At 40.1% G+C, this 26,839-nt stretch overlaps 1 protein-coding gene across 1 annotated transcript in view; it reads left to right on the forward strand.

Moving 5' to 3' along the window:
• Positions 1 to 550: 550 nt before the first annotated feature.
• The window catches only part of MOB3B (MOB kinase activator 3B), a gene marked incomplete at its 3' end in the record, with an annotated part of 33,605 nt that continues 7,316 nt past the window's right edge, over positions 551 to 26,839 (forward strand). Inside the window, exon 1 of the mRNA XM_010285439.1 lies at positions 551 to 968. Within this exon, the coding sequence (XP_010283741.1) occupies positions 551 to 968 (418 nt within the window). The remainder of the gene's footprint in view (positions 969 to 26,839) is intronic.

The following is a 26,839-nucleotide window of genomic DNA, read 5'->3' on the forward strand; positions in this document are numbered from 1 at the left end:
TTATACATATATTATGTATGGTATGTAGTCACTGTAAAAATGCAGCAAAATTAAAAGGTTGGTTTAAAAACTATCTAAAGATGGGTAGTTACCCAAGATTTATTGAACTCCCATCTTTATGATAACTTAAGAGCCTCTATTTGGGTAGGTATTTAAAAAGCACAGAGAATGTAATTCCTTAATACGTGAAAAAAGTGAAGCTTTTTTTTTTCTTTTAAATTTTCATCCTGTTAGGAGTTGTCCGATTTTTAAAGGCTACCATGTTATATATTTTCAGCTCATAATTACTAGAAAATTATGGTAAAACTGTAACAAACTGAGAGGGCCAGACTCAAGTTTACCACTAATGTACATTGTTTCCACATCCTTAGGGACATGAAGCTTTTCGGGAAGGCTTTCAAGAGGAAGAGCTATTAGACTGCTCTGAAGTTGATAAGAACTTCTTTGAGAAAAAGAGGATCTGTGATAGGGAGCAACTGTTTTCAGATACCTGCATTAAATCCCAGCTGTGCTTTTCTGTCAGCTGCTGCAGAGCAGAAGATTAGCAGCCATGTCCATAGCTCTCAAGCAAGTCTTTAATAAAGATAAGACTTTCCGCCCAAAACGCAAGTTTGAACCTGGAACCCAGAGGTTTGAACTTCACAAACAAGCACAGGCCTCTCTGAACTCAGGTGTGGACTTGAAAGCAGCTGTGCAGTTGCCCAGTGGAGAAGACCAAAATGACTGGGTGGCTGTCCATGTTGTTGACTTCTTCAACAGGATCAACCTCATTTATGGAACTATCTGTGAGTTCTGCACAGAGAGGACCTGCCCAGTGATGTCTGGAGGCCCTAAGTATGAGTATCGGTGGCAGGATGACATAAAGTACAAGAAGCCTACAGCATTGCCCGCACCTCAATATATGAATCTTCTCATGGACTGGATCGAGGTGCAAATCAACAACGAGGATATATTTCCTACGAGCGTAGGTAAGTGTAAGGAAGAAGTCCTAAAGCACAAACTGCCTTTCATTCTGTGTACTAAGGATGTTCTCTTCCTGCCTTCAATTTTAGGTATTATGAAAATCAAGCCTTTAAACAGCAGGCGCTGAGGAGGAGAGTGTCTTGCAGGAATAGTACTAACTGTGGCTACTAGATATGGTGGTGTTTGTCGGCCTAAAATATTTTCATTCTAGCCCTTTGTCCCTGGTAAGCCTCTCAGATTAATCACTTAGGGTGGTCAGCATTGCATTATTAGCTCGTTGAAAGCTAATCAAGTTTCATTGCATTGCATTTTGCCTGGCCACTTAGGCAGATACAGAATGGATGGAGACCAAAGCCTAATTAGGGTGGTATCCTCCCTGGGAAAGTGTAGAGCTATGGGCAGTACAAGGCAGTGAAGAGTCAGGAATGTAGTGAACTCTGCCCTTCCACCCTATTGACCTCCCATCCAAAACTGATGAATGAGGAAGCGAATTATTCTCCAAATTGCTGTCTCTAAGACTATGTATAACTGACAAGGTTTGCAATGGTTTAACCAGGCAGCCCAGATGTGAGAGCTGCTAAGGGCAGCAGAGTTTGCCTTTTATAATATTATAGTTATTTTTCCTGAAGAGTGGGGCAAGTAGTCCTCCTCTGGCTGAGGAGGACTTTGCAGAAGAGTGCATTGTGTGGTGTAGACAGCCTAAATCTTTATCTGCGGCTGCAGGTAATAAAAAAAGACAAAATATTGTACCTTAGAGGTGTCAGTGTACTTACATAATTTTTACCAGTTTTAGTTAGTAAGTCCTGATTGACTTTTTGAAAGTGGGAAAGCTGTGAGCTTGCTGTAAGAAATGTGATATGTTATATATAAGTATTTAGCCCAGATGAGTTATAAACAAGAAGAATACTCATGTTAAAATTAGTTCAACTGAATATTTTGCAGTTTATATGCAGCTAGGGCCTGTGGCTAACTGGTAGATGATGCATGAAGAGTCTGCATCTATTAGTGTTTCCTGACCTTTGAAATACCTTATTCTTGGCCTTGACAGCTATTTGTCTGGACAAACTTGTGGTTTGTTTCCCAGTTCCTATCACTTTTCTACACCTAATAGGTAGAAAAAAGGCAGTAACTATATCTTTTAATCTGGACTTTGCCAGCACAGCAAGAAGAAAGAGGGTTTCAAAGGAAGCAGTACCATATATTTAGTATAGTGAAAAAAATTGTTTTGATTTCTCAAGCATTTGTTGTTTTGTGATTTTTGGAACTGAAGGTGGGTTGAAGGTGAAGTATGTGATTTTGCTTCCATTGGCATTTCTGCAAGCTTTTGTTATGCCAAGTTTCCATTTTGGAGTATCCCAGTATTACTCTGCTCTTATATTTTGTGCATGTGCAAACTGTGGTCTGTCTGCAAGCATGGGAAGCAGGTAACACACTGGCATGCTGACAGGCTTTACTGAACTAACAAATAATCTGTAACTTACAAGCTTTCCGCTCTAGATGTTCCCCCCCGTATGTTTATAGTAAGATACATCTGGAGGAACTTCTAACCTGAAGGCTTACCTATTGTAAGTCTAAGAATGGAATCAGTAAATACACTCAATCTACTTTTTTTTCTCCTCCCAGCAGCTTCTGCTGTTGTAGATTAGATCAAATCTGAAGAAACTGAGGAAGGGGAAAGACCTGTAGCCTCTATAATGGGGCTGGACTTCGATACAGGTCAGAACAGGAATCCTTGGTGTCAGTGAAAAAATCTTTGTCTCACTCTGAATTGACCCAAAGGAAGGGGAAAAATCTGCTTGAGCCTTCGTGGAGTGGTGGAATGTGCCATGGTTGTATTGCAGACTGAAATGACTGGACAGTGCCATAAAGAGATTTTGTAGATACCATTTGGTGCGTTATTCCATAGAGCAGTGTATTCCGCTCTCCCCTCCTCTTGAGCCTTTGTTGCAGCTACCGTAGTCACCACCTGCACACTTCTGATTATCTTCTTTATTCACCAGTTTGTGGCACAAAACTGTAAAATTGCTTGGGAGGTCTTAGATTTTACGATTCAGAAACAGATGCACATTGTGTTGAATTTGGTGTTCTGGGTACCTCTTCTCTCAACAAGTCCCTACTTAGGCACCCAAAATGATCAAAGGGAAGTTTGGGTCTGCTCCTGGGTAAGTCACTTTTCTTTCAAGGGAATCTTTCTGATTTCTTTGCACATCAATCCTCTATCTTTAAAATGGAGATGATACTACCTGCCAGCCTGCTTGAGTACTGCTTATAAAGCTGTTGAATGAAATGCAGTTGCTCAGCATATATAGTGTTACATGTTTTGCTTTTCACAATTGATCAGAGAGAAGCTTTGTTATTGTGTTGGGTACTGTTTGTTCCTACCTGTTCTAGAGCAGTCTTTGGTTAGACACACCATAGGCTTAGTATTAATGCAAACCATAATTCAGAGTAATTAATGATGGTGAAAATGATGATTGTTCATCCTTCAAAGCAGTTGAAATAGATCTTGACAGGTGATATACTCAAATGTGTAAACAAAACAGGCTTAGGCATGTCCTTACTAACAGTACAACAGTTTTAAAGCATTGAGTGACTGTAACTTAAAGAGATTTGTTTATTGCTTTGAATCTTTGTAGCACATTGTTTGCAGAGAATTGTTCTGGAAAAAGTGTGTGTTCAGTGGATAGAATTTAGGCTGACCTTTCCATTAGCAAATGAGTTTTGTGAAGAGATCCAGAGTGGGACACATAGGAGCTGTCCACAGAAGCTTGAACGCATTTTTCTCAGGTTAATCCTATTAAACTTGTCCTCTTTCATTTGACATATCTCACGCAAACTGTGTAAAAAGTGATTTCAAGAACTGATTAAGTGCAGCTTTCATTGAGGAGCTACTCTCATGGAAAATCATTTCAGGATAGGGGTAGCCAGGCTTGGTGTGCTTTTTTTTTTGTGTGTGTGTGTGGTGGTGGTGTTCCTCTGTTAAAAACACCACAAATGCAGTTGAGTTATAAATTGTTATGAATGTTATATTTAGCCCTCTTGGTGTTTACATTGGCAGGATGACCTCTGTCCACTTACCAGTCTTTGTACCTCCTGTGGCCTGGTGCTATTTCCTTTCTGCTTTCTCCAGTTTTTCGTGTCTATTTATTGGCTGGTAAAGAGCCTCTTCCTCCAACCACTCTCCAACTAATACTAAAATGGCTCGCAGGAGAAAGGGAGCTGCTATGGGAGCAAAAGAGCTGTGAAGAATTGTGTGCAGGTGACAAAAACAGATGCTGAATATTAGGACCACTTCTTTGTATAGCAAAGCTTTAAGGACTTTCTTTGGAAAATCCTCCTTGTAGAGGATTTTAGGCATGATTATGTCCTTGTTTTTATTTCCATTATTTCCATTATTCTCAATTTCCTGTATCCATTTTAAGTGGATTTAAGTCATGTAAGAAGTTGACAGCTCTGGAAACAAGTTCTGTATGTAACCACAGATATACTGTGACCTGTCTCAGCCCTCACTGAGTGGGAATGCAGGAACAGAACGGAAGAGAGTTCACTCTGTATGCCTGCTCTTCATTCTGGTGAAGCTATCCATATTAGTCCCCAGCATGACGTTTTGTAGTGTGCTGGAGTTTTATTTAGCTTTAGGGTAAACTCTTTTTCTTCAGTAAATAGTAGTTGCTCTTCCAGACGCCTAGTAGTCTCACTATTTAAACACCATTTAAGGAATATACTTCCCAGGCTCATATAGACACCTTAAATACTCCATAGCCTCAAAAGTACCTTTCCCCTGCCCCGCACTTTTTTTTTATCTTGGTGCTTTTTGGTAAACAGGCTAAAGAAATCATTTGGAGCTGGAAGGAGTAGATCCTTGGGACAGCTGCAGTTTGTGGTCAACTGCACTTGTCAGCTTTCACCATACGTGTTTGGGTAGTGTCAAAAGAGGAACTGAGAAAGCAAGCAGCTCTCTACTGCTGTGTTCCCTTCAGGCCCTGATTCCCAAACACGACAAATTCAGTTGCCTTAGTTTGTTTCCCCTCCTAATTGCAGCCTCAAATGGGGAGTAATTCTGTCTTTGGGTTTTCAGTGAATGGGATAGGTTTTTTTTCTTTTTTGAGAGTTGCTGGGAAAGATATTCAGATATTTAAGGCCACATTGCATTTATTCTAATCTGACTTCCAGTGTAACACAGGGCAGAGAATGTCAACACGTAATTTCTTCATCAGGGCCATAGTTTGAAATGAGAAGACAGTCAGAAGACAGACTTCTGCTGAAATAAACAAGAACATGAACTTGTTTTCTGACTTGACATAATGAAAAACTTTCCCCAGTGAGGACAATAAAGCAGTTGAGAGTGGGCCCAGGGATGTTGTGCTGTCTCCATCCTTCAGGGTTTTCAAGACCAAGCTGGATAAAGCCCTAAGCAACCTAATCTAATCTGATCTGATGGCTATATAAAGCAGAAAGATGGAATGCAGACCTCCCAAAATCTGTGCCAGCCTGAATTATCCTGTGATTCTTAATTCTAATTTCAGCACTGACAGGCTACTTCAGGAACAAGAGTTAAATTGACTAGAAACTGATTAAGCAGTTTAAGAAGCTGCAATGTGGCATTTAATGGAAGTACAAAATTACTCTTAAGCTATGAGAGTTCTTGTAGAGGAGGATTTTGAAGTTTATTAAGTTACTGTAATCAAATAGCCTAGTTATGGCTGATCAGAATGAAAACATACTTTTCAAGTGTTTAAAGCCTAGGACTTCTGCTGAAAAATTAATGTATATTTAGAAATACACTGCCTGGTCCATGCTTAATTAGTAAATTTTGGTAACTGGCAGCTTCAGACTTTTTGCGCAGAGCATGTGTGTGATGCTACTTCCAAAAGAGGAGCCCAATATGTCAGCATAATGCATCTACAAAAGCAGTCCAAGACTCTGTAGGACCCTCGTGCATGTGATTCAAAACAACCACTAAATCAAGAATTAAACTTTTTCAATTGTTTCTTATTAATATTGTGGTAGAATTATTCTGGTTCTCTAGCCAGTGATAATATTTACCACTTGGGGCACTTTTTCTGCAGGGGCAAGGGAGCAGTGACGGGTGGGTGTGAACAGAGACTCCTTAAGTACTTTTACTCAGCGAAGACCTCTTCACAATACAGCCTGTAGAATTGTGGGGAGAGTGTTTGACATCACTGGCTTTGTCTTACAACTGTCCCTGTCTTACTGCTTTTCCAAAGTATGAGGAAGTGCCCATGGTGTGGGCAAAGTGGTGTTTGCGGGCATTTCTGTGTATGCTTCCTCTTTATTCTGTGCAGCCATTGCAATTGCACCATCTAGGAACGGCCATTGCTTCATGCACACCTGCCTTGCAATCAAAAAATGTACAATCTCTACAGCTGGTTTGTTTCTTTCATTTTAAGACAAAGGCTTGCCAGGGGCTGAAGGGCAGGGTCAGAGTGCTGGTTGTTAACTGGTCATTCAGTCACTCAGTGGTGGATGGGTGTAGCTGTGGGCTACCAGATGAAGACTGTTGTAAATTCCAAACAATTCTTTCTGTTTAATCTTTACCTGTCACACCAATGCTGGATTTGGGTTAAAGAGAAATTTCTTTTGTAAAGCTTATCATCTTTTCATTCTTGCAGCCCTTCCTTGGTCCCTCCTTGAGCACGTGGATGTGCTTGCCAAGAGCTTTGAGTTAATCTCTTGTGCAAATGAAATAAAGAAAATTCTGCAAGGCATAGACTATTGTACTGCTGTGGCTTTCCTCTAGTCATTAAACTTTATGAACTCTGTGCATATATGTATGTTACAGCAAAGTTATAGCAGCAGCACAGCTAACCTTTTAGAAAGTTTGGTGTCTTGAAATATACATGCCTGGAAAATATCAGGTAGGTATTTTACAACTAGATTATATGTCAGAGCTTTGTCCTCCTTTCCCCTTTTTCCTGTTCCTGTGGTTCAGGATCTAACAGATGCTTCTGTGTAAACTCAGCTGGCAGATGAATCAACCCACAAACCTAGTACTCTTCAAGATTACCATCAAAGAAGATGGATAAAAAATTGTGTTGGCCCCATCTTTATGGTGAGTGATACAGTTTTGTAGGCAGCTATCTATCTGGCCTTCTCAGCATTGCATTACTTTCTTGCTGACAAATTATACTTTGTAGCAATTTGGTTACCTATTTTTGTCTGTTATCTAAAATACCTTGATTAGTCTAGGCATTCTGCTTACACAAAAATAGGGACTGGAGCTTAGGAGTAGTCTAGACAATTCTCAAACCCAGTCATTGTTGTCTGACAGGTGACTGCTCCCAAAGCTATCCTCCCCAGCTGTCTTCCCCAGTGTACCCTCTTGATCTGATGCTAGATAGTGCCATTTGAGGAATGTACAGGGACATTACTTGAATTAGCTTCTCAGAGGTATCTGCAACTCCACAACCACAGCTTCTCCCCTAACTGAACTTGTGACCTCTTCTCTGCAGCTACCTTGACAGCGTGGCTGATGTCTATAGTGTGTTGAGCCTATGGCATACTGGGTCTGAGCTTGTGCCCAACTCAAAAGTGTGGGAAATTCGATAACTTGAAGATGCTTTGCCTTGGAAAGTGGATTTGTGTGAACTGAGTAGTCTTCGTTCCATGGTGTTGTGGGCATTCCTTTTCCTGATGAACAAGGAGAATAGCTCCTTATTTGCAACCTTATAAAACAGAGTTTGTCTAATATGCTGCAAAACAGAATATGTGTAGGAGTAGCATTTACAGATCATAATGATTTTGCTGGTTCGTTTTTTGGAACCCGAACAAAGTAAGAATCACAGGTATCAGCTTTCCTAGTGGCTACTTTTTGCCTACATTTATTTTGCCAAATTTAAGTTGTTATTTAAGCTCAGAAATATCGTAGAACATTCATGGTAGTCCCTACTCCCACAGAGCATTTTCATCCTTAAGACGAATCTTTTTCAGACAACACTGGTACTTTTGGCGCATGTTTTATACAGAACCTAACCAGGGGAAGAGACATATGTCAGTGGGGTATTCAGCTGCCCCACATGTATGGTAGCACTCATCAGAATAAAGTGTGGTCACAGAGGTATGAAAAGAAAATAATTTAGTCTTGTTTAAAGTACAATCTCAGTTTAACTTCACTGTGAGATGGCTGGAGTGCTACAGTAGGGTGATTCTAAGGGAAGTTGTGGAAAACCTAAAGCAAGGGCAAGGTCTTCACTTCAGCCAGAGTTAGATGCACCAATACTGCCTTTAAGTCTGGCCACCTTCCTTCAAACAGAATTTTGGCCTTCTAGATTGACATAGAGTATGTAAATAGAGCAAAATTAGAAACCTTAACAGGGGAAAACTCATTAATTTCTTTTAAATGTGGTCCTGATGTCTCTTATAGACATTTTCTGGGGGAAAGGCAAATATGTACTTTAAAAATACATGGTTAAAAACCTGTTCTGTTTATAAGAACCACGTGTGAGCCTTTGTGTCAAAATAGTGTGGAGAGCGGGAGTAGGGAAGTGATCATCCCTTTGTACTCTGCACTAGGGAGACTATGCCTCGAATACTGTGCTCAGTTTTGGGCCCCTCACTACTAGAAGAACGTTGAGGTGCTGGGGCGCATCTAGAGAAGGGCATCGAAGCTTGGTGAAGGGTCTAGAGCATAAGTCTTATGAGGAGCAGCTGAAGGAACTGGGGTTGTTCAGTCTGGAGAAGGAGGAGGCTGAGAGGAGACCTCATCACTCTCTACAACTACCTGAAAGGGAGTTGCAGTGAGGTGGGTGTTGGTATCTTCTCCCAAGTAACTAGTGATAGGATGAGAGGAAATGGCCTCAAGTTGCACCAGGGGAGGTTTAGATTGGATATTATGAAAAATTTCTTAATGGAGAGAGTGATCAAGCATTGGAACAGGCTGCCCATGGAGGTGGTGGAGTCACCATCACTGGAGGTGTTCAAAAAATGTGTGGACGTGGCGCTTGGACTTGATGATCTTGAAGGTCTTTTCCAACCTTAATGATTTTGTGATTCTGTGATGCATTAAAAGAAGGACCTTACTTTACCTTTTCTCAGCGTCATGTAATATACCTTCTTGCTTTTTATCTAGTTAAACCAGGCATGTGCTGCTGATGCCAGCTAGCATTCAACAGTTGTAAAGCAAGAAATACTCCACTGAACGGTTTGGGAGTGTACATAAATATTAGTTAGCCATACTGCTATAAAATGTGTTTCTTCATTTTATGTTTCTGTAATGAGCAAGGTGTTTTTAAATGGATAATTGTTTTCCTGTCAAAAATGGGTTTTGAGTGTAGAATTGTTCATATTAGCCAGTTGTGCTGTAAGGCTCCCAAAACAGGTTTTCTGCAGTATCCTTGCTAATTGAAACTTCAAAAAGTAAGCAACACAGAAGAAGTTTTGGAAGTGTATTGGTGTGCTTATAGATCCACACTGAGTGGTTAGAAAAGAACGTAACTGAAAACACTTAAATAACAGAATAAAAATGAATAGTTGTCAGGTTATGCCCCATGCTTCAGTGGAGTGTATGTGTGGTGTGATTCTAACACTGCCAAATGTTACATGCTGGGGGACCACTGGGAAAATTAAAACAAAAATCAAAAGCTTTGGTAGTTTGTTTCTTTCTGTGCTTCTGTGAGTCTATCCAAGAAGGAATAAAATGCTTTCATAAAACCTTTGTTAATATACTGGAGAAATCCAGGTAGAAGTCATTAAGTACTGGCTGCTGGCCTTCCTCAGCTTCAGTGCAACATTTCTGTAAGTGACCAACACAAGACATGTACGTAGGTGGGGAGCGAAGGGGTTTTTTTCCTTGATAATTGTGAGCTGTGTTTTTCAGTCCACTGGTGCATGCAAGCCTGTCTTTCTACATGACTTGTTTGCTTGTTCCTAAACCAACTATCCTGTGGCTGTATGTGTGACATGTACAACTTTACATGTTCATGGTTTTTAAGTGCTGTAGAACTCCGTCAAGTCTCCCATCTGCCCTCAAGGTACCTCTACATAGCAGTGTTACCTCCACAAAAAACTACTTCCTATTTGACTGTTGGAGTTGCATAGATATACAACAGAGGCTGGAATTTTATTGATGTTCTCTTTCATTCTCCTCTTAACATAAGTAACTGCTGGCAGTTTGTCTTTTTTTCCCTGTAAGCTGGGCCGTTTTGACAGTAACCCATCAGCCAAAGCAGTCCAAGAACTGTTTTCAGTGAAACAAGAAACAAAATTTGTGTCCTGCATACACCTTTTGGCATTTGAAGCCAAAAGATGAAGGCCAATCTTATCAATGTAGCTGTGGCAAGACAAGCGCTTATCCTGCAAAGAGATCTGATGAGTCACAGAAGTAACATGAAATAATTAGCTTCACTCCTACAAGCCGTGTGGAAATACGAAATAAATTTTGGTGTTTGATACTGTTTGTACAAGACCCAAAGTCTTGTGGTTACACATTTAACCTCAAACAATTGTTTTCAAGTAGAGAAAACCACAAAGCCAGGGTCTAAATTGTTCCATTTTCCCTGAAAACTGACCCAAGACAGTCTCCAGCAGATGATGCAGGACAGTACTTGGTGCTGTTCCTAAAACACAGATCTCTGTAGTGTTTCATGAGTCTCCTTTTCCAAAAAGTTTTGCTTTACTTGGAAAATCCTCTGAGCCATGCTTAGAATCCTTGGAACAGGGGGTAAATACAGGCCGTGGTACCCGGTGGGTGACTGTTTGTATGACTGACCAGAAAAACTCACTTACAGCAAAGTCAAAGATTAGAAGAGACCTGACAAATGCTCAGAGCATCTCAGCAACACAGTACGGAGCGAAACAGTCTTTACCGACAGTGCTAACACAGATGATTTTTTTCTTCTTTCTATCTCGCAGTGAGTCACATGTCTGAGGAACAGCAGGGGAGCTATGCCATTTCATACGCTTGAAAATATGCAGTGGAAACTTGTATTTCCTTCTTGTAATGTGAATCAGTGGCACTTTGACTCACTTTGACTTCCTCACAAAAGGAAGTTTGCCGAGACATCTGGAATCAGAGATAGGAATAATCATAGTCTGTTAATAGTTGGAAGGGGAAAGGGATGACAATGAACAGCTTGTCTTTGAACGACAAAACTCTCACCTGGATATGGAAAGAAGTACTTTTTCTCTTAAGAAGTGGGTGTTCAGCTGAACTGAGAAACATTATAATTTACCAATAAATGTATACTGTCAACATTAGCATGGTGAAGTGATGGTGATTGTTGTTCTTACAGCATCAGCTCTAATCAGGCTTAATAGAAAGAACTCAGCCCTCTTAATAAACAAATCCCTAAAGCTTGATGCTTTAATACTCAGCAACAGAGACACTTCCAAACCATGCTGGATGACATCAGACCTTTTAGAAAAGTGCCAGTGAATATTTGGGCATTAAAACAATACATCTGTTTAGAATTTATGTGCTTTAAAATTACTTGCATACCATGGCTGCCTTTCTCTTGGAGTTTTAGGGCTTGTTTTCGTGTTTGTGGTTTTTTTTAAAGATCTAATTGTTGACGAGCCCTGTAAAGCAAGGTAAGTGTTACTGTTTCGTAACCAAAAGCTCAAGTAATCAAAGTAGTCTACATAATGTAGGAGTAGCTATTCTGATTGGAATTTCTGAGTAGAATTGATTTTTCTTGGATTACACAGTGATTCATAGGTGAATCCAGAAACAGGTAGTGTCAGTGATTCCAAGAATACTCTTGATCTGTTCCTAAACCCCTAGCTTTATGTATGCATTTGGAGTAAAAGAAGTGAAAATGGAGAGGCTTTAGAAAGACTCCAATCCCATGCATTTCTAGCCCTCCAGGAGAATTCTTGACAGTTTCTGGAGGAATTAAAATTGCAGATTCTAACAGGGAAGGGTTTTGCCTAGGTGTTTGTTTACTCAGGTCCTACAAGATTATAGTCTTTTGAATATTTGGTTCCAGATACATGGCTTTTGAGCACATGATTTACAGAAGAAAGACTGTAAAATTCAAACCAAGTGTCCATACAGCCCAAAAGAGGATGTCTATGGGAGTGTGAGAAAAGGAGAAGGTGCTATTTCCCAGCTTCCAGCAATCCACATGGTAGAGATTGTTTCAGAGGTGTCAGAACATCCTTTGATCCAGGGGATTCTGGCAAGAAAGCATCCATGAGGATCTCACAAATGGCAGTCCTACTGTTTTATCTTCATGGTGACTCCCTGTTCTGCTCATTTCAGTTTTCTGCTGATTTGGGCTGCATTCAGACTTTCTGCCCATAAATTTTCCTGTTGAAAAAAGAGCAGTAGGAAGATTTGGGCCAAAGATACATCCTTTTCTTCTCCTTTGAAGCGAAAATAAGGGATCTAAAACTTTATGCCCTTTTTGTCTTTCATTTACACCTGCAGTTCTTTTAAGTACTTTATAAATTGTATTTGCACAGGCATATTTTAAAAACTCTTTATGATATGTAGCCATCACATCCAGACCCAACATTTTTGAATAAAAATCGGTGCTTGGTTCAATATTCAGGTTGTATTGTAACTTGAGCTAGTTGATTACAGATTAACTAACAGTATGTATTTTTGCTGCAGAGATCACAAACATTTGTAACTGTCCCAAGGCACAGCAACAGGTGTCAATAAACTAAAAAGAAAAAAAACAACAGTAATTTAATTGCCTTCTGAGAAACCAGCAGCAGTGAAAAAGAGGGAAAAAAACCCACAACTGAAGCTTGTTGATGCAAAGAAACTCATGTGGACTTCTGCCATCAGGATTGTGATAAAGTTTTTGGTTTGCATAGTCCATGCCTCCTGCAGACAGTTGAGTTCCAGGACACTGAGGACTTCATTTTGAAGCACATGAGCTTTTCAGTAAAGCAAGTGATGATGTAAATATTCAAAATGAAAAAATTGTCACACGGAATGTAGCCTTCAGCTAAAATGAAAGATTTATTTGTTATCTCTCCTGTCATCTGCCTAAGCTTATCCTAGCATGTCTGCTATTATGAGGGCTCAGCTGTTAACACACATAAAACTTCTTTTCATTCCATTTAAAATGTCTTAAGGGTTCCTCTTTAAATAAAATTTTAAAATATTTCTATTCTTAAGAGGAAATGCTGGTGACAAAGACAACTTCCTTGAGATTTTGAGCAGGCTTTTCTGTATGTGAGTTTTTATAGGGCTAATTTACAAAAGTTATGTTTGTTGTTTCAGTATCTTGTTTTGTTGGTAGTGCAATTTCCCATGACATTTTTTATCATCAGGTTGAGTTTTGTAAATATGGAGGGAACAGAGTCAGGCTCTGACAAATGTCATTGACTTCCAGCAAGATTTCTGAATTTAAAATCTAAATCTTTTATAGAACCTTTCAAGGCAGGCTGATTCTATATAGCATAACAGGAAGCATTAAGCTAATGATTTCTGTCGCTGGAAGTAGTTCAGAGTGCGTAGGCCAAAATATATTAAAAAGCTCAGTTCTTTTCACCAGCTGCAGTCTGTATGCACTGTTTAGCCAAAGCTGTCCTAAAAGTCTGGGAAAATTTCACCAACAGGTGGGGATCCTCAGACATACACCAGTACCATTGCTGCACACCAAACCCAGTTTAGGGAGGATGTAGCTTGGGATAACAAAACTGGATTTCTGATTTGGCAAAGAGTTCTGTGTCAGGCAGCTGCAGAGGTCCTGTAAAAACTCAGAGCCACCTTTGAAACATATATCATCTCTTGCTTTCTTCGGCAATCAAACCCCCAAAAGCTCACCTGAAATAGCAACAGCTGATGAACCGTACCTGCCTTCAGCATCATGGGAATGTATAGCTATGGAAGCCACACATGCTGTTAGAGGTCTTATTAAAGCACTCTTCCTTCAGAGAATTCAGTCTATTTTTTCTAATAGTTTGGCTTTCAGAGTCTTACATTTTCAAATAGAGAACGCCTTTTCAGTCCTACTACGTATTACATAATGTAGACTGTCGCCTGCTAATTTTCTGGCCTTGGACTGCTAAATAGACATTTACAAACTTTTCCAGTGATAACTAAGTTTCACTCTCCTTCCAGCAATGAGAAAACAAACTGTCCAGTGAGGTACGCAAAACCTTGCTGAGCATGTACCTAAGTTATCTGCACCCCTGAATCTGTTCCCAGTCTCCAGGCTGTGCCACTGGTCTGAAGTGGAAGTGTACACGCATTCCTCTCCTGCTCTGGGGAAGACATTGCTCTCTGAACCTGTCAAGACACCTATATTCAGTACTGTTTGGTGTAGGACTGGTACCCTAAGTTACTCTGTCAAAGTACTACAGCTGTTGGAGTACAATTCCAGATGGGTGTTGTACAGTACAACTCCAGTACAACTCCAGTTTGGCAGATGGGAACAGGCCTTCTCCCATTCTAATGTGATCATGTTCAAATAGGTCCCTAGCAGCTCCACTGTAAAGGTTTTCCTTAAAGGCCATGAGTGCAGCATGGTAAGACAATGAGCACTTGGGCCCTGATCTTTGCACTTGGAGCTGTACTGGACAGAATTACAGAATCACAGAATAATTTAGACTGGAAGAGATGTCTAGAGATCATCTAGTCCAGCCTCCGTGCTCAAAGCAGTGTCATGTAAAGCAGGTTGTCCAGTTCACTGATGGAGACTCCGCAACCTTTCTGGGAAGCCTGTTGCATTGTTTGACCACCCTCACAGCAAAAAGGTGTTTTCTTGCAGTCAGGTGGTGTTTCATGTAATTTCATTTGTGCCTGTTGCCTCTTGTCCTGTCAGTGGGTGCTACAGAGAAGACTGCCCCCTCATCTTCATTGCTTCCCATCTGGTATTTATACATATGGGTAAGATCCCCTGAATTGTCTCCAGAGCAAAGATTCCTACCTCACAGCTTCTCTTCTGAGAGATGTTCCATTCCCTTCATCATCTTTGCGGCCCTGTGATGGACTCAGTTCGGTTAAGTCCGTGTCTTTGTTCTACTGGCAAGCCCAGAACTGGACCCAGCACTCCAGGTGCAGCCTCACCAGGGTTGAGTAGAGAGAAGGATCACCTCTTTTGACCTGCTGCCAATGCTCTTCCTAATGTGGCCCAGGATACTGTTGGCTTTTTTTGCCAAGAGGGTGTATTGCTGGCTCATGGCCAACTTGGTCTGCCAGAACCCAAAGGTCCTTCTCAGCAAAGCTGCTTTCCAGGAAACATAGACAATGAATCAAATCACAGATAAAATCTGAATGATTTAAAACTGAAGATTGCCTTCACAGTAGTGTGGCTGATTACAAAAAATATAGGATATTGAAGATCGGGCTTGCTAGTTACAGATTCATTTGACTTCTCCCCTCCCGCCCAGTAGTTATAATGAAAATTCATATAAAGCTGTGTTTTGATTTTCATAATATTTTCCTCTTGAATAAAATGGCAGTGAACAATATCTTGTTCTATTTTGCCTGTGTTTGGCTGCTACGTGTCCCCATCATTTTCTTCTGTAATGTCTACATTCATCTGGTCCAGACTTAATCACCCAGATAGGAATTCAAAGTTGTGAACTTCCACCACCAATCCTGTTCTGCTGAGACTGAAATTTTGACTTATATCCTCTTTGTTAGAATTTGATCCCAAGGACGCAGGTAGGTTGTGTTCCTGTGTGAACTTCCAATACCCTTTGCTGAGCAAAATGGACACTGCTTTCTTTTTTAAAATTTCTATTGTTAATTCCTGATGACTGAGACAGGCAAGAAATGAGCATGAGGACTCTCAGCTGCAGACTCCAGCTGCTAATTCAACCAGCCAGCCTCTGCTGGCTTTGGCAGATGGTTCGTTCGTAGCACAACACCTTTAGTGGCCCATTTTCTCTTGTTGGCCAGGGAGAAACTGTAAAGTTATCTAACGGTACTTAAAGATACCGATTATACCTATACTTTCCGTGTACCACATTTGAACTCCACACACTGCCTTGTTACTAACATGGTTTTCCCAAGAGAGACAGCCACAAAGCTTCCAATTTGTATTTCAGTTGTTCTTGAACATAATCTGCATTTTTAATTTTCTTTTTTTACTTAAAAATTTTTTTGAAGAAGACATGCAAAACTCTCTGAATGTTTACTTTTAGCTTTGATGGTCTCAAAGGAAAAAGAAGACCTTGGAGTAGCTTTTAAAATCTCAGAAATTATTAATGATTTGAGCATCTCAGTATGTGAATGACAGAAATGAGAGATTCTTTGAAGAAACCTTGCTTTCTGTGTGCTCGGAATGTATAAGAGGCAGCACATGGTTCAGGGCCATGGACAATCTCTGAATCTAAAGCCAACCTTAGCATTAGCTTCCAGCAGTGTGAAAGTGAAACTTTACTGTCTGAGAGAATAAAGTAAAGAGCAGTAAGAAAGTTGTAATAGTTTTCTGTGATGTGGAAAGTGGGAGGAGCTGTTTACAAAAGTCTTATACACTGAGGGCACCAGATTCGTTCTCAGTGATGCCATACACCCATGCACTAGGTTGGAATAGCAGAAAGTGGTTAAACTGCCATGGCTGACTGACTGTAACTGCCTAAGAAAGTCAAGCAGACCAAGCAATTATTAGTGGGTGAGCTGATGCAATAAGGAGCAACAAGCCAGAGACAGCTGAAGTACATTGTACACCAGCTTCAACGGCAACTGAAATTGGTCTTTTCTTCCTAGGAATATCTAACATTCCTGTTAATGAGGTGTTACTGCACAGAATAGGGCAATTAAGTTTCCTACTCTTGCTTTACTTTAGGAATTAGGTATTCAGCGTTACCCTATGGTCTGCCTTGCTGGTGTTTTGTTCAGTCTCTTGAATCAGTTGACCCAAACATTATTTTTATTAGTGAAATCCATCTCCTTGATGACCTTTTGTGTCTGTACTCATCTCGCAGTCCTCACACCCTGTATTTTTTTCATGTGGGCCTTTCCCAGCTGTATGACTGCATTTGACAATCACTGGATCAGGATCACTGGTCATGATAACATTGGTATGTATGGCTGTGGCCAACAGAAGGGGTGTCAAAAAACTATGTCTATTTTCAGTAGACCCATCATCAGAGAATCATTTTCTTCTGTACCTTAGTTACACTTTCTCTGAAAAATTCGTCGCAGGGTGACTTGGTTTGCTTTGACTCACTTTTGGCACCTTACCACATAAACTGTCTCAGGTTACCTCCTAAAATGTGGAGGGCTTTTCTGTTTTCTTTTAAGAACAAACACAGTTGAAGAACACTGAATATGAAGGGATTTCCCCATCTAGTCCTTATTCTTTATCCGTTTTTGATGAATACCCTTAAAAAAAGTGATCTCTTGATCATGATACAATTATGCTATTTGCATGCTAAAAGCTACTTTGCAATGTTGAGATGGCAGGGGATGAATGCATAAGATGTTGGCTGGAAAAGGAAGCAAAGGGTAGGAGTAAATAGTCAAATGCCTCCACTGTGGGACTGAAGAAGGTCAACAGTGGAGTTCTGCAGCTTGATGTGCTGGGACTTTGATTGCCTAACATAGTCATAGGCAATCTGGAAGACAGGGTGGGCAATGAGGTGATAACATTTGCTGATGTTACAAAGTTATTCAAGGTATCAGGACAGGGACTGACTTTGAAGGACTGCAGAAGGCAGTACTGTAAGACAGTAACTGAGCAATAAGAAAGCAGATATAATTCAGTGCAGAAAAGTAAGGAGTGATGCATGTGGGAAAACAGTTCTGGTGTCTGTATAAAATTATTATCTCTGAGGTGACTGTTACCATTCAGATTATGACACACAGTTCAGTGCCAACCAAATGTTAAGAATTAGTAGGAAATAAGTTAATTGGGAGCAAAACAAAAAGCATAATTATGTAATTGTGTAAATCCCTGTTTTCTCCCACACCTTTTTGCAGTTCTCTTATCACAGAGAAGGTAATGTTAAAACTGGAAAAGTTTCAGAGAGGGCAATGAAGATGAGCAAAAGTATAGAAATGCCTCTGAATTAGGAACAGAGGAGTTGACAGACATGTCAACTGTGTTGACAGACATGTCAGACATGTCAATTGCTGATGAGTAGGCTATGTATGGTACTCGTGTTGCAGGCAAGGTTTGCCTGTTTACTGCCTCTTCCAGCCCAAGGGCGAGTGAGGCATACAAGAAGCACAGTGCCTGGCAGACTGCGGAGCACCTTGCCAAAGAAGCTGCAAGTGGAAGAACTACAGGCGGCTTTAAAGGGTAGCTGGAGAGGCAGTTTGAAGAGAAATCCATTGCAGGCTACTGGATAGACAACCTGTGGTAGGCTTGAGCAGAACGTGATCAAGGGCAAGGGGGGCATTGGGAGAAAGCACCATATGCAGATCGCTGGCCTGAACCGGAGCAGTTGCTTTCATGTTACTTGCGAATTAAATTGCTTATTCTTCATTAAGTGTTTTGGATGTAATGTATTCACCCCTACATCTAATTGGGCTTGGACAAACAGCAACAAAGGGAAGCAACATACCGCAAGCTGCTGCTCTGAGTTGTCTGTTGCGCTCTTCTGACAGGCAGTGGCCTGCTTGTGAACCAGTACCCAAACTGCTGCACTTTTCAGCACGCTACAGTAAACCAGCTCCGACTGAACTCTTAGTACATCAGACATACATATCAATAACAGCAAAGTATGTGAAGGGAGCGGGGTGACATGGTCTGTCTGCCTGAGCTGTAAGTTTCAGAGAAGACAGACATGTTTGTGGATGGTAAGCTGAAAACCTCCGTTATGTTTGGCAGTGTAGTAGATCTTTTGAGTTATTGATGTAGTGCGACATTGAGCACTGAATGCACCCATCTTTCCCCCCCCCCCATTAGATTTGCCAGTAATAGTCTGCTACTAATAGTCATCTTAGGTTTTCAGAATGGGTAATGGAAAGATAAGAAATTTTGTAGCACTGCAGTGAGAGATGTTTGTTACCCTAGGGCATCGCATATAACTTCTGCTTGTCACCTCATGTTGTGCACTGAATTATTTTAAGAAGCTTTACCACTTTACAAAGGTGGGTGTTTAGCAGCCATCACGTAGTGCAGCAGCTGCTCTAGTTTTACAGGAACAAAGCGACCAACTTGTTTAAGAATTTTTTTGACTTCTTGAAACACATCTTCTTCCTTTGAAGTATTCAGTCAGGCTGTACATTTTGCTACTATAAAGGACCAGTGATAATAACCACAGGATTTTAAAAAAAAAATTTTTTTTTTTGGTATTTGGGCAAGTCCCAGGAATGATAGGGAACTCTGGTCATAATTTTCCTGGGCTTCCAGGCATACTAATTTTGTTGTTGCAAGAGAAAGAACTGTCCTTAGTAATTTTATGCAGCATCCAAAAGGGCGTCTTTGTAAAGCTTTATGCAGAAAAATTATTCCATTTCTTCCTGGAGCTTATATTTTTGTGGGGAACTACAGTTGTCCTTTTTGCAAATATTGTGATGGAGCAACCTCATTGTTTTCCTTTCCAGTTCTGAGCAGTGTGCATTTATCTATGTGGATCACCTGGAAATCAGAAACGGTTAATTTTCAGTACATCGTAGAAGTTAAACTTCATGGCAATTTCAGTATGCACTGCTAATTTCTATTTCATTGTGAGGGTGAAAAGGGTAAGAATAAGCTCATGAAATCAGTTACAGTTTTGCCAATCCTTACATTCAGAGTAGGTAAACCAGACCCAAAAGTGTCTAAAAGAATACTGTTTGTTAGTTTTTTCTGCGTTTTGTCAGAATAAGATGTTCAGAGTTTTCTCATCCTATAAAAAAATAATACAAGTTGTGGGCAAAAAAAAAATGCTAAGTAAATTTAAAGCCATTAGAAAATTCACAAAAATGAGCTGATGAAGAAATCTGGTAAGGCATCAAAACCAAATCAGACTGTTAGGTGAATAATTTGACTCCTAGAGAGTTTTCTTTTATACAAAACATCAAGAGGAGGAGAAGGGCCAGCCTGAAAGGCTGGCAGAGCTAAAGAGAGCTTTTCAATCCACCACTTGCATGGAACAATATCTTGGTGCTAACATGAGAAAAATGTAAAGGACGTAGAGCAAAAGACAGAATGAAAAAGAAAGAAAGCACAAAGCAGGTGGGACATAACTCTGTGATTCCAGCTTCAATATTTAATATTAAGCCTGTGCTTTACATCCACATCTCTTCAGGTAAACAACCAGAAGCAAAGACATAAAATGGGCAATGGTAGTATTAGGGAATCTTGCCATCAACTGCCCTTACATTATGTGTTTTTTATTTTTACTGGCCCCCTGAGCTTTCTGACAACAGTAATGTGACGCTTTAATGGAATTGAATACTCAAAGAATAGTTTAGGGAAGTTACCTTCAGAGGTCATGTTATCTCCCTCCCCACCCCCCCCAACTATGGGGTTTCTAAAGCAATTGCAAATCAGAATGGCAGAAATTGTCCTTCTTTGTCACACAGAAGTTTTGTGACAAAGGAAAATTAAAGAATTTTAAATAATTAAAGAAAATTTGAATAATTAAAGAAAATTTTTTTTAAAAGTTTTGGTTGTATGTTCTCAGTTGAAGCCGCTTAAATTTAACTGAAAACAGTAGTTTAAAGGTAAGTGAATCTGGAAGGTTGATCTGTATGCTAACTAAGGAGGCTACGTATTTTGCGCTTTGTTTCTGTCTTTAATATTTCTAGGACTGCTGCATGTTCTCCTTTTTGCACGAGAAAGTTCAGCAGAGATACTGCAGCTGCCCTTAGTGCTTAGTAGTGCATCCTGAAAACATGTGTGCTGTAAACAGATTTTTTTAATTGGCAGGGTGCCACAAATGTCTCAGATTCAGGTATTGATGCAGCCTTTATTCTAAAATAAAGTTTACTGTTAGGAAAGAATTGAAAGTATTATGGACTGTACATACTGCTTCATGATCTATACTCAGGGAGAGCTTTCTTTTTACATGTATATATATATATGTATGTATGTATGTATGTATGTATGTATGTATGTGTTCTTCCATTTGCCTGGTTGTTAAGTGATACTCTCCACAGTAGTGGCAACACTTCTGTTGGGACTTACTGTGACTCAGTGATGGTCTGGAGGAGCTCTAAAGTTTTTTGCAAAGGGCCATCCATAGCAAATTTTGAAAGAACGAACGCACAGTGGGGTCAGTGTGATGTCTCTGTGTTCTTCAGTCATCTTGTACACAAACTTAAACACAACTTAAAGGGCATCTTTTGACTGAACCATTAGTCTGTCTTAAAAACTGCAAAAGAGCATATTTTTAAATGAATTTATTTTGTTTAGTCTTCTAGATTCTGTCTTTAGTGTTCATGTTTCAAACTTTTTTCCACAGAATCAAGAAGGTTCAAACCTTGCATTTATTTTTTGGATAGATACTGAAAGTTTTCATGTATACATGTATATAAAACCAGCCCAGTTTTTCATAGCCAAATGATTTGGGCAGCTTAAGTGCTGCAAGAAAAATGTCCATGTAGGAACACTTGTGATAGTGCCATAAGAGTTCCACATACTCCCTAAAGCAGCATGATCTCCTAAGCCCATGGCGAGGTCTGGGCACAAAGTCAGTCATTTTTCAGTGTCTTGCAGCCTTCACATGCCCCAAGACTGGTAAGCACATTGTCCTGGGAATAGTCCCACTGAAAATTGTTCTGAATCAGAAGCAGGAGTGGGAGACTAATCATAGTGATGCTTTCAGAGGAAAAATAACCAGACTAACAATGACCTCAAGTCTGCAGAGAGCAATGCAGTTGTATCCATTGGGTTCGGGGTAAACATAACTCAGTTTCCGTAAGCAGAAATCTAGAAGTTTTACTAGAATGTATAGAATCATAGAATAGTTTGGGTTCCTCTAAAGGGAAGGTTCCTTTGGAAACCTCTAAAGGCCATCTAGGCCACCCCCCCTTGCAGTGAGCAGGGACATCTTCAACTAGATCAGGTTGCTCAGAGCCCCGTCCAACCTGACCTGGAGTGTTTCCAGGGATGGGGCATCTGCCACCTCTCTGGGCAATCTGTGCCAGGGTTTCACCACCCTCATGGGGAAAGATTTCTTCCTTGTATCTAGTCTGAATCTACCATCTGTTAGTTTAAAACCATTACCCCTTGTCCTATTGTAACAGGACCTGCTAAAAAGTTTGTCCTCAAACACATATATGTATGTGTGTACATATATATATGTATAATAATGTATAATAATGGACTGTCCATACTGATGCAGTGCTGCTGTTTAACATTTTTTCATATTTACTCACGCTAATACAAAAGGTGATATTTCTGGGAGACAGTAAGTGGATTCCTAACCACGGTATAAGCAGAAAGTACGATTTTAAGCAGAAATTAGCATGTGAAGTTCTGTGCCCTGCATATTGAAAAACACTGCACTGTAATAGCAGTCTGTTATGGCCAAATGGAGTATAACAGCCATCTTTTCTTACCACTTCTATTCTGTCTAGGTTTTTATCCTCAAAATAGCATGTTGGTTGCAGGAGTTTTTTGAACACAGTCTGTAATAATTTTTCTGTGAATGTCATTGTGTTTTCCAGCACAGATCCATGCTGAATCTGAGTAGTGGGCTGCAGAGCCTCCTCAATGCTTTCTCTTTTCCTCAGATTCATGTGTTAATTCTTAAATGATGAACCTGTGGGATCTCAGGGTGTGCACAAATAACCACTTGCCTAAAGAACATATTGTCTAAGTTCACAGTGGTTCAGCTAGTGTTTGCAGAAGTCTGCTTTTGAGGTTCAGCAAGCCTATTTGCATTTATAGATAAGGGACTGTACTGAAACTGTAGTCGTGTAACAACACATCACTAGATCCATTCCCATCCTTCCACTTCTCATGCAGTAGCCTCTTGCATGCACCAACAGTGCATACTATGCTATTGTTAAAAATTAAATGGTTTGCTCAGTGTTTTGCTCTTGTCCTGATGGAACTATGTGATCCAAGCAGAGAAAATCAAGTACTTGGTCTTTGCAGACCATCAGTTTTATCTCGTTACAGTTACTAGCAATGAACTCCTTGCTGTGAAAATGTATGATTTTGTTGTCGTCGTTCTTTGAACAGTCCCACTTCCATGGCCGTGTTAAGCTGTTGCTGTCAGCAGAATCACAACTGCTGCTGCGTTTATCTCTGAGATAGGAGGAAAGAAAAAGGCACAATGCCTTAAGCATGTGAACTCTAGAGCCTCTCTGTATCTTCTGTCACAGATGGAGTTCTCCAGTATGCTCATAACAAATTGCACCCCATTAGCCATTATTTCTATTATTTCTGTAACATTCAGCTTCCTGGAACGTCACTAAAGGGTAGGTTGGCAGGCTGGCCTGTTCATTCTCATGAAGATCTAACGTTTTAAGATGCACTGAATCCTGAGGGTGAGAAGAATTTTTAAGAGACTAGTCCTGATGCCATCCTCAGGATTTTAGAAATCAAAAATATAAACAGGTTTCTTCTGACTAAGCAGAGGGAAATAAGAAATCCATTTTCTCTGTCATTTATTGACCTTTTTTCTTCCATGGAAGGGCCAGCTTGAGCCCAGCACCTACAGATATTCTTCAAAATGCAAAAGCAAAACCCTTTTGAAGGTCTGTCCTTGCCTGCCAGCGCAGGGACCTGTCAGAACTCTTGCTAGTAACCATGGATCATAGAAACAGGTTCGTAGTAGTCTGGAGCTCGCCATCCAGTTTCTTGGTAGTCCTTTTTTCAGTAATGCACAGCTGGCTCCGCTCCAGGTGCTAGTAGTTAATCTGTCGTTGGCAGCACTGTCTGAGATGTGGGTGCTCGGCGTCTTACACTGTTGGGTGGTGCTCAGAGCCTAAACACACCAGCTCAAAGCCTGCAAGCACAAAAGAGGTGGCAACTGGCACCAGTGCTACTGTGTGCCTCCTCTTTAAGGATGCTTCAGGAAAATTGCTGAGCCAAGAACACATTTGCCAGTCTCCTGCTTTACAGACAGGAAATTTTAAGTCTCCAGATACAGAAAGCTGCCAGCCCTCTGTCAGGTTTTACACATAAGTTTTATCTGTCCTTCAATGTCTTAGCTTTCAGGCTATGTTAGTTACAGTGAGACCATATACATGCCTATAAACTTAAAAGGTTATTGCTATTATATACCATATGAGCAGTGGCAGAGATCATGTAAACTTAAGCTAAACCTATAGATAAAAATGTATAGATGTTAAAATATTGAACATTAAGCTAAATGAATGTTTGGTCCTCAGGTGATTAATGTTAAACATGTAGATAAATCAGTCTCTTCACCAAGAAACTTGAAAGTATATGTTTAGTTCTATTACTGAAGTGGAGTAATTACCCTTGCTAGTATAAATGCACTTAGCCCTACTGTAGATTTTTAAAGCTCTGCTAAAAACAACAAAAAATCCCTATAGATCCCACTTGTCATTAAATTGTCCCTGCATAATAAAAACAATGTGGGTGTCTGACTAGTATTTGAGTTTCAGATATAAGGTGAAAGGAAAGGCAGAAGTGTAGATGTATCTGTTGTGCATCTGAGGAGTGGAGGTATATACTGTTTTTCTGGCATGCATAAAAAAGTATTTTATTAATTTGTATGGAAAGCAGGGACCCTAAAGAAACATTTTATGATTCTGTGTTTGAATTTCTTTAAGCTTTCCATTTATGAAAATTAAGGCCTAATGAGTGTTTTCTTGTTCTTCTTGTAAATGAAATAAAAGTAATTCGTGCAGAACTAGCTTCTAGCTTCTAGAAATGATATTAAGGTAAAACAATCTTTACTTTATTTTCCTTTCACTTCATGGCATTCAGTAGGCATTAAATGAAATAACAGAAAATGTTTACAGGCTGTTTTCAAGACCCAAAGAAGAGTTCATGCAGCTGAAACAGTTGCAATATAGAATTGTTCTTTATATAATAGTTAAAAGGTCCATTGATAAGATGGTGTTGCCCATGGCTAGTGGGGCCTGAGGTGTTTCTTCTAAACGTAGTGTTTGAGGCTGTAAAAAATCCTTCATATTCCAGGTTTTGGTGAGGGGGAATTGGATAATGGATGCTGATTTATGGAAGGATTAAAGGAAGTTAAAGGAAGTTCAAGTTAAAGGAAAGAAACTGATGTGTATTAACCCTGTAAAAGATCTGCTAAAGAGCAAATTTTACTCTAGTGCCTCCCTTTCTCAGATAAATTTGATAATAGAGCAAACAACCTTTTTTGGCTAATTACGTTTTAAAGTATTCCTTTCATTTGTTCTCTTTGAAAACTTTTGGTCCTGTAGTGCCTTTGATTCTTACTAACTTATTTTCATTCAAAAATTTTATTAGCACATGAATCTTGCAAAAGTAGTTCATTAAGGTCAACTTAATGCAACTTTTGAAATTGTTTCTGTAATTCTTCTTTGCTAGTGACGTTAAAATAATATTTTGCTGCTTAGCTTCATGGTGCTTTAAAAGAAATGGGATACTCTTGCTCATTGATTTTCCAGACTCCTTTTCAATGAAATTAGTGGTCAAGCTTTTTTTGATTTCCAGATACCAGATGGAGCCCTAGGCATCTGAAGAGAACGGATCTCATCTATTCATGATATATTAGTAGAACCTGTTTAAATGATAGTAGCTCTTTTGCATGGGCAATAGTAGGTTTTGAGTGCCTTGTAAATCCAACTGTCACTGGCCTGTACTTCAATAGTAAAGATAGTCTTATAGGGGCATATGCAATCAAAAAATTCAAATCCTCTTTATATGGCTTTGGTTCCTGATTTGCAATTACACTGCGTCTAAAACCTGTCAGTCAATGATAGCTGTTACACAGGTTTCACAGTATGAGTGTGTGTGGGTGTGTTTGTGTATGTGGATTTGTGGGTGTGTGCGCATGCCTGCTGACATAGCCTGAAATCTCTTGGAAAGTGCTGTCGTCTGTGAGCATAAAGTCCCATGTACTCTGGTTCTGATTCCAGAATGACTTGAAAAGGGTTTACTTTTATGAAATGAATATGTTATTGCAAAATGCAGGAGGACTTCCAGGAGCAGGACTTACTGGGCTACAGAGTCATGCTGTCTTCTGCTGCCTTCTGACATTGCAGGTCTTCTTTTCCTTTCATCACAGTGGCTTCAAGATGGCAGAAAGAGTGCAGCTGCCCAGGTTCATCGGTTTTCTACTGATAAATATACTTCCTTGGAAAACAGTAGAAAGAGATTTGAGTGTCCTCAGCTCTGAAAATACCGCCAAAAAAACTGAGTGATATATAAAAGACAGACAACAATACCTTCTCTAGTTCTACTCTGAAATGAAAACAGTAACCACTGCCTTTTGTACTGGAACCTGATGCAACCAGTGTGTACCAGGCACATGCTGAGCATCCCTCAGAGGAAAGCTGGATATCCTGCTTAGTGCTTGAACATCAGTTAGTGTTTGCTTGGGAGGGACGGACTTTTCTGGTACAGACTCTTCCTTACTCTTCTGGTAAGGCAGTTCTGAGAAAACAAGGGAAGCAAAACTTTGGGTGCCTGGGGAGGTCCTCAACTGAACAAGGAGATAGACTGGCAGCAACTGAAGACAGAGTAGCTCAGGTTGCAGTTACAGTCTTGTGAAGAGTGAATCTGGCTTAGCTCTCTGATGTTTGAGAGTGCTTGAGTGTGCTGGGAGGGGGTTGCTTGGCTCTTTTTTCTTCAGCTGATGGGTTCATTCAATTTTACAACCTTTAGCAGTTGTAAAAACAGAGTAGTGAAAAGCATCTGTTGTGTTGCCCCCAGATCTAATGTTGTAAAGGCAAAAATAGTTAAACACGTAAAAGCAGATTTAAAAGCCCCAACTGTCTGTTGCTTCTCAGCCTGCAGAATTTTCTCCCAGGATGCTGGGCTTTACTCCACTGTTATAAATCAGGATTAACTCAAAGCAAAGTCAGGGACCAGGATTCTGGATCAGAACTTCCGATCTTCCACTAAACTTCCCTTGCACACTGCTGTATAATTGTCTTTCC

This window comes from Phaethon lepturus, unplaced genomic scaffold, assembly GCF_000687285.1.
Source record: "Phaethon lepturus isolate BGI_N335 unplaced genomic scaffold, ASM68728v1 scaffold15854, whole genome shotgun sequence".
NCBI lineage: Eukaryota > Metazoa > Chordata > Aves > Phaethontiformes > Phaethontidae > Phaethon > Phaethon lepturus.